General features: G+C 47.7%; 1 protein-coding gene and 1 pseudogene across 1 annotated transcript; both read left to right on the top strand.

Annotated features, from left to right (window-relative positions):
* Positions 1 to 752: 752 nt before the first annotated feature.
* Positions 753 to 2,232, top strand: LOC130020677 (G-patch domain and KOW motifs-containing protein-like). The gene has a single exon (XM_056111304.1). It carries the CDS (start codon positions 753 to 755, stop codon positions 2,163 to 2,165), a length of 1,413 nt encoding a protein of 470 aa, XP_055967279.1. The 3' UTR covers positions 2,166 to 2,232.
* A 1,821-nt stretch (positions 2,233 to 4,053) lies between these two features.
* On the top strand, positions 4,054 to 8,390 carry LOC130020556 (GTP-binding nuclear protein Ran-like; annotated as a pseudogene).
* Positions 8,391 to 8,596: the final 206 nt, after the last annotated feature.

The following is an 8,596-nucleotide window of genomic DNA, read 5'->3' on the forward strand; positions in this document are numbered from 1 at the left end:
AGGTGTTTATAAAGACCTCAACATCAAACTTTTTTAAAAAATATTTTATCAGTGAAACACCATGAGGTACAGTTGTAGACTTTAAGTTTTTGTGTTTGGGTTTCTGTGATACAATGATGGAGTACCCATCCCTCCACCAGTGCCCATTCTCCACCCCCAATGATCCCATTCTCTCACCACCACCCCTCCCCGTGGAAGAGCATTCCCTTTTGTTCTCTTTTTGTGTGCTGTGGTTTGCAAAAGAGGGATGAGTGGCAATTATTAACATCAAACTTTAATTCATAGAGGAAAGCATAGGCAGAACTCATGACATTGAAGCAAGAAGCATCTTTAAGAAGTCAATACCATTGGCCAAGCAAACAAGATCAATTAAAAAGCCACATTAAATTAAGCTTTCTCACCTCAAAGAAAATGGTGATCAAGCTACAAGACACCCCTGAAAACTGGAAGGAAACAATTTGCCAAGCACTCATCTGATAAATGATTGATATTCAAGATCTATAGAGCTACACACGAGCACCAAAACCCAACCACGCCTACTCCCCCAAAGAACTACATTTCCCGACATGCTTTGCCTGCCGTGAAAGCACCACCCGCGCCTCTCGCGGTCCCCTGTCCGCCTGCTCGGGACGTTGGCGCGGTGTTTGATGGGAAATGTAGTTCCAGCGCTCGCCTTTCCGGCCCCGGCACACGGAGCCCAAACTAAACTTCCCAGAAAGCCGCGCGCGGGCGGCGGCGGGGAGACGCGCACGATGGCCGACTCGGAAGAAGGCGACCTGGGCCCGGCGGCCGTCCCCGCAGCTCCAGTTTCCTTCAGCTTCAGTCGCAAGACGTCCCGGAGGCGACTGGCGGACTCTGGAGGAGACGGCGCGGCCCCCCCGGAGGAAAAGGATTTCTTGAAGGGCGTGGAAGGGAGGGAGCTGCTCAGCGTGAAGCCCCCAGAGTCCCGCAAGCCACTGGCCATCCCTGTGCCCCAGAGTGGCCCCCGGCGCGCACAGCCCCCGGCCCAGCCCCGGGGACAGCCCGCAGAGGAGCCCTGGGCGGAGGGGGTGCTGGCGCAGGCGGTCAAGGAGTTGATTGAGGAATCCAGGAAGTCTCTGGAAGAGAGGGAGTCGGCGGAGGGCCACCCCGCGCTGGCCATCCCCGTGACTCAGGAAGGGGCGGGCAGCGAGCCCGTCGCGGAGACCAGGCCCGAGGAGGCCAACTACGAGGCGGTCCCCGTGGAGGCCTACGGGCTGGCCATGCTGAGGGGCATGGGCTGGAAGCCCGGCGAGGGCATCGGCCGCACCTTCCGGCAGGTGGTGAAACCCCGCGTCAACGCCCTGAGACCTAAGGGCCTGGGGCTGGGGGCCAACCTGATGGAGGTCCAGAGTCTGGTCCCTCCCCAGCCCCAGCGCCCATCCAAGCCGAGTGAGGAGCGTCGGGGTGATGAGAAAGAGCAGCCCAAGGAACTGGTACCCGGAGGAGCAGTGGTGGTGCTCTCCGGCCCGCACCGAGGCCTCTATGGGAAGGTGGAGGGCCTCGATCCCGACAACGCGCGAGCCATGGTTCGTTTGGCCGCGAGGAACTGCATGGTAACTGTGAGTGAGTACTGCCTGCGGCCCGTCTCCCAGCAGGAGTTTGACAAGAACTCGGACCCCGGACAGGTCGACAAAACTTCTTCCCCCGCACAGCAGAACGGAACAGGCTCGCGGGAGCTGAACCACCGGGAAAACTCAACTAGGAAACGGAAACACCTTCCAGACCACCAGGGAGCACCTGTCGCCAAGGTGAATGCCACCACAACCTCCAGGACTCAGCACTGGCTGCACAGGGACCTGCGGGTGCGCTTTGTGGACAAACAGCACAAGGGCGGCCAGTATTACAACACTAAGATGACCATCGAAGATGTCCTGAGCCCGGATACTTGTGTGTGTCGGACAGATGAAGGACACGTCTTGGAAGGGTTGAGGGAAGACATGCTGGAGACTCTAGTCCCCAGGGTTGAGGGCCACCGGGTGATGGTGGTGCTAGGACCCCAGGCTGGAAAGGTGGGCCGGCTGCTAGGTCGGGACCAAGCACAGAGTCGGGCCATGGTGCAACTGCAGAGGGACATTCAGCTTCTGGAGCTTCACTATGATTCAGTCTGCCAGTATGTGGGCCCCAGTGACATTGAGGATGACTGAGCCCCACCCTCTTATTCCTACCCCTCCGGAAACACTGTCTACTTTGAGTGGGAAAAGAACCTCATTCCTTCTTCTGTGTACAGGAAGGTACTAGCCAGATGGGCTGGAGAGCTTAGCGGGCTAGGCGCAGGCTTGTATGCAGGAAGCCCGGGTACTATCCTTGCCACCATATGGACCCCTGAGCAGCATCTGGAGCAACCCGGTGGCTGGTGCAATGTGATGAGGTGCTGCTAGGGCTCTCTCAGTGGGGGGATTACCTGGGGCACTCCTGTGGTGCTAGGAAAGTTTCCAAGGCCACACCAGTGCTGGGGGGAACCATATGGCACTGGCGGCTGGCCACATGCAGACAACCTAACTGTCCCCTTCACTTACTATCACAGGTTTCTTAATTAGGCTCTGATAAATAGAATGTTGTATTTCTTTCTCCTTGATTTTGGTTATTAAAGTAGTCATGTCTGTTAAGCCTACCCGAATTGCTTTCATGTGCGCTCTTACATTATTGGCCCATGATTAGATTAGAAATTATTTCTACATCTCAGTAGTCTGGGATGAATTGCCCAAACTAGCACTATCTTAACTCATTTGATTGAAAGGGTTACTATCTACCAAATTAGACTAAACCCATTCATTCCATTGCTCCCATGAGCTTTCCATCTAAATAGGTTGTACTATTGGGCTGGTGGGAGGCGGGGGAAAGGGGAAGTTTTTCTTCAGGAGTAATCAGAGGCCAGGATTCATGACTCAAGTGTGCCCCAAATTTTCAGCTGTACAAAAAGATACCAGGCTGGGGCTGAAGAGCTAGTGCAGCAGGTAGGGTTTGCACATGGCCAATCAGGATCTGATCCCCAGTATCACATTTAGTCACTAAAGTACCACCAAATGGTACTTTCGTTTTGGGGCCACACCCAGCAGGGCTCTGAATACGGAGCCAGGAGTAAGTTCAGAGCCCTGCCGGATGTGGCCCCAAAACCGAAACAAAATTTCCAGCCGTTCCCATTCTCAGATATTTTAAGGAGATGAGAGTAAATTGATGAGCCTTGAAGAGAATGAAGGGACAGGGTTGATGAAGACACCAACTCCAGAAGCACCATTATTGGATAAGAGACAATGCCAGAAATGCCCAAACAACGAAAACGATGGAAAATCCCTAACAAAAGACCAAGGAAGATAACCCAATTTGGGATCCTACACAAGATACTCCTCATCTTGCGTGTGTGGAGTCCTGGTTTTCCGTTCAGGAATTTAACTGGACTCATTGGCCCCAACATTTGTTAGAACTATTCAAGCATCTACCGGCAGAGGGCGCCTAGGAATCATAGAAAAAGTGACTCATGAAACCAACACAGCATTTACTAACTTGCCTGAAACACAGGGGCTCAAAGTATGAAACATAATATAAAATGTCACTATTTTAAAGGAACATTTTTGCCACAACAGTGGCACAGATAAAAGGAAAACAGTCAACTAGGAGCCATTCAATTTCAAAACATTCTGCTCAGCCAAAAATTTGATGTTTTTGTTCTAGGGCCTCACCTAGCGGTGCTCAGGAATTATTCCTGCCTCTGAACTCAGGGAGCATTCCGGGAGGGCTCCAGGGACCATATTGGATGCTGGGGATTGAACCTGGGTTGGCTGTGCTCAATAACCTACCCACTGTGCTATCAATCACTCCAGCTCCAAAAAGTTTATTTAAAAAAAAATTTATTCCACCTCTCCCATATTGTCATCCTATGTTGATTTGTCATTAATGTATATTTCACTGACATTTATTGTTGAAAACTTCGAGGAAGCTTTTAGGAGATAAAGTCAAAATCACCTTTGTTGGGGAGCTGGGGGCAGTCGAAGCATAGGTTGCCCCAACCCTATTTTTCTGGCTCCTCCCCCTGCCATGTTGGGTAAGTGAGAGAATTCATCCAAAGTGATTAAAAGTCAAATCTACCTTAGTCCTCAATTCAAACTCTGGCCTTTCCAGTGACATGTGTGGTGAGAGTTTAACAGGAACTAACCACATGGAGAATCACAGGATTGTTCCCTGAGGAGAAAAGCAAACACACACAGGATCTCAAAAGGGATCAGCAGACTGGAGGGCACTGAAGATAGAACAATCTTAGGACCTATGCAGGAGAAGCCAAACAAGCAAGCTGGGCAGTAAGGAAAGCAGAGTTATTTGGGAGACTGAAGTGCAAGGTAATAATCACTCATCTACTAGGAAAGACAGTGGCGAGAATTAGCAGGGTGGTCAGGAAATGAACATCTCCACAACTGTCACCTTTTCATGCAATGCAATTAATATTTGGCTTTCAAATTAGACTTGGAGTTCAATTCCTACGACCTCTTGTAAGGAGACTGGGCGATTCACTTCTTAACAGACGCCTTCCCAGGACTAGTTGAAATTCATTTATCTGGCAGTGGTTCAATATTTCAGTGTCCCCCCAAGTAATTCAGAGGAAATACAAACAGTTGTGATGCCTCAGTAAAAATTGTGTCAGTTCTAGTTTATGAGGTGACAGGGAGTGATTGCTTCACTGAAACAGGTATTCTAATTAAGTGGATCTAGATTTTATTAAGGAAGGTAAGTACAAGTGTCCTACATATCCTAGGTAACAAGCTACCACCTTTAACTGGTTTTGTCTTATGAGCACAATCCAAATTAGATGAGTATTAAGCCACAAAAGTAAATATCAAAATGTTCCAAATTATGACATACTCCACCTTTTTATGTCTTATTTGGTCATTTAATCTGATGCAAGTGTGTACATGACTAAGTTTATGACTTTTAACTCGTCATCTACCCATGCCAGAAGGGTCTGTTAACTTAATGGTAGAAACTGCTCATCACTCACAGCTGACATGAGTCAGTGTACACAGTTGAACTAGCAGACGGAACTTGGGACAATAAATGACTGTTCCCCTAAGACGTGTAGTTTCTTGTTGAGTAAGAAGTGACAGCTATCTGACTGTGTGGCTTAGAGATTCCGGTTAATATTTAGAGGATACACAACTCTGAACTACAATATTATATGAAATATTCTTTTTCCAGTCCTATGTATACAATGTTTTGAGTATCATGCTTACTATAATTCTCGCAAAACATAACTATGATAGTGGTTAATTTTTTAATTAGGCACAAGAAAACAGACTTACTATGTTAAAATAAGAGTTGTGATTGAGGTCTCAAAATTGCGTCTCACTGTATATAATATTTGTCAATGATGGCTTGCCTGGATAACTGATAATTTCAGTGGAAATTAAAACAATGGGAGATGGGGGGGATCAACTGCAAACATTTCACAACCTCCAAGAACAAGTCTGTAGATTGGCAGGTGATTGACTTAATATGTGGGCTTCATTTTCCACTATGGAGTAAAGAAGTTATTCTTAGTTGTCAAGGAATACGTGATCCAGCGTACAGAAAGCATTCAGACGAAGGTTCAGTATAGTTGGTATTCGTGGTCCACAATGATGACTTAGTGAATATGAACACCATAGTTTTATGTCCACATGAGTAATTATACAAGTATAGACTAAAAGCTACTTATAAGAGAATAAGAATCACTGATCCCCCTCAGGCACTGGTGTTTATAAACAAGTGGGGGGAAAGGTTGGTGGGGAGGGAGAAGGAATGGGGCACAAATGTGAGCTGGGATAAAAAGTGATCGTGTAAAAGCTGACAATTAGAGCGTTAACTAGCATCAATACAGTCGAAACACCGAGAACCCTAAGAGAGGGTTTCTATAACAAAGCAGTATTTAAAACTGCTTTGAATTGACCAAAAGCAAAATAACTGGTAGAAATGTCAGAACAGCCTAGTAGAATGAAACGTCAAAAGCAGTAGGCAAGGGGGGAACTCAGTATGCTATACACTGAATAGATATGTCTGGTTTCCTTAACCTTAGAGATTTTCACATTTATACCAAATGTTGAGTTTCCCTCCCCGCCCCGAGCAAAGCCCCGGCAGCCGAAGACTTCCAGAACCAGCCACAGCCATGCTGAGACTACTCCACACGTCCGGACAAGCCTCATGCATGAAAGAACCGGCAGAGGAACCCAGGCATGTGGGTCCCGGGGCTGAGATCGCCAAGCCTGCTCGGATTGGGACTGGGCCTTCTCCACCCAGATGCCCCAATCTTCCAGTAGGTAGGCGTCACACACACCAGCTGCCACTGGCGCCAGGTGGTCCCATCAACGGCCAAGACCCAGAGACTATAAAAACCAGCTCCCGGAAACGACATCTTTACTTTGGAGAACCCGGCAGGCTACCAAAAGTATCCTGCCCACACGGAAGAGTGGCAAACTTCCCGTGTCGCACTCAATATGCCTAATACCAGTAACAATGATGGGTCTCATTCTCCTAACCCTGAAAGAGCATTGAATATGGCTCTTTTAAAATCTCAGGGCTAGGAAGGAGGAGACGTTACTGGTGCCTGCTCAAGGCAATCAATGATCGTGACTGTAACCAAATATTAGTACTGTATAGATTGCTTGGGGGGGTCCTGTAACATTCTGGAACTCCTACTTACGAGTAGATCTAATGTCGACTACTATATAATCAGTTTTCTTTATCTCTATGAGAGGCATAGAAGCCTCGGTTTTAAAAATATTCTAAGGGCTGGAGAGATAGTACAGTGGGTAGGGCACTTGCCTTGCACATGATCAACCAGGGTTGGATCCCTAGCATCCCAAATGCTCCCTGAGCCCGCCAGGAGTGATCCCTGAGTGAAGATTTAGGAGTAAGACCTGATCACTGCCATGTGTGGTCCAAAAACCAAACAAAACCAACCTCCAAATCTACCTGAAAACCAAGAAGTGGGTTCAAATTATGTCTCCCTAGAGCTCAAGGGACTTAACTTTCAACCCAGTTGCAAAAATTTAGACAATTCCTTTAATACTGGCCATAAATGAAAAGAAGCCCTAGAAAACTAAATTCCAGACTTTCAGGTTAGTGAGCTGAAAAAAGTCCCGTGAATCACAGTTGGAATTTCATATGAGGAAGTTTCTATTTCTAGGTAGGTCTATTACTCATTTGCCTAAACCTTACAAGATTTTTGACCAGCAAAATATTGGCTAGGCTTAATCAGTATCACATGACTCAGGTGACAAGCCAGATACTTGATAGCTGAGACTTCAACAGGGTTGGTTTCTTTCAGCCTGTTCGTATTGAATCAAGACATACCAGTTTGCCCGCTGCGCCGGGTGCCTGCTAATCTCTGGACATTTGAATCGCACTTCCTCCATCTTCCCAGCCCTCAGACAGGTCTGGAGACGCTTCTGGAAGCACATTGGCATTGCTGCCCAAGGAGAAACCCAAGTGCAGTTCACACAGGAGCTGCTGCAGGACTGCGGCACAGGAAAGTGCCACTTAACCAGCAAGTTCAAGAAGTGTCACCACCCTGGGCGTGGATGCGCACCCTCTGGTCTTCCACACTAAGCTCAGCCCCCATCAAGTTCAGCATGTGGGACGCAGCTGGCCAGAAGTTCAAGGGCAGCGGAACAGCTGCTCCATCCAAGCCCAGTGTGCCATTATGGTTTTTTTTTTAGGGTTTTTTTTTTTTTTTTTTTTTGCTTTTTAGGTCACACCCGACAATGCACAGGGGTTACTCCTGGCTCTGCACTCAAATCACTCCTGGCGGTGCTCAGGGGACCATATGGGATGCTGGGAATCGAACCCAGGTCGGCCGCGTGCAAGGCAAACGCCCCACCCGCTGTGCTATCTCTCCAGCCCCGTGTGCCATTATGTTTGACGTAACATCAAGAGTAACAAGAATGTGACTGACATAGTGATCTATAAAGTGTGTGAAAATATCCGCGTCATGTTGTGTGGCAACAAAGTGGATATTAAGGACAGGAAATTTAAGGCAAAGTCTAGTGTCTTCCATCAATAGAATCTTCAGTACTATGATATTTCTTTTTGCTTGTTTGGGGTCCACTCCCGGCAATGCTCAAGGGTTACTCCTGACAGTGCTTGGGGATCATATGGGATGCCGGGGATCAAACACCCTACCTACTGCTGTACTATCACTTCGGCCGCAATAGGACATTTCTGTAGAAAGTGACAACGACTTTGAAAAGCTCTTCCTCTGGCTTGCTAGAAAGCTAATTGGAGACCCGGATTTGGAATTCGTTGCCATGCCTGCTCTTGCCCCACCAGAGGTGGTCATGGACCCAGTTTTGGCAGCACAGCATGACCATGACTTAAAAACTGCTCAGACAATTGCTCTCCTGTGAGGAGATAATGCTGGAACCCAACGTGGGAAGATGGTTTTATAGGCAAATATGCAGTGGCATAGTACAGTGAGTGTGCCACTTTATTATATAGCTGAGCAGAACATGTACTTCATCTTTGGGCTGCTAGACGATATTAGTAGGCCTTGAAGTAAATGTGGCAGTTAAAATTTTTTGGATTGGATATTTATCTGTTTGGGACCATAATC

This window comes from Sorex fumeus, unplaced genomic scaffold (genome assembly GCF_029834395.1).
Source record: "Sorex fumeus unplaced genomic scaffold, SorFum_2.1 ptg000013l, whole genome shotgun sequence".
Taxonomy (NCBI): domain Eukaryota; kingdom Metazoa; phylum Chordata; class Mammalia; order Eulipotyphla; family Soricidae; genus Sorex; species Sorex fumeus.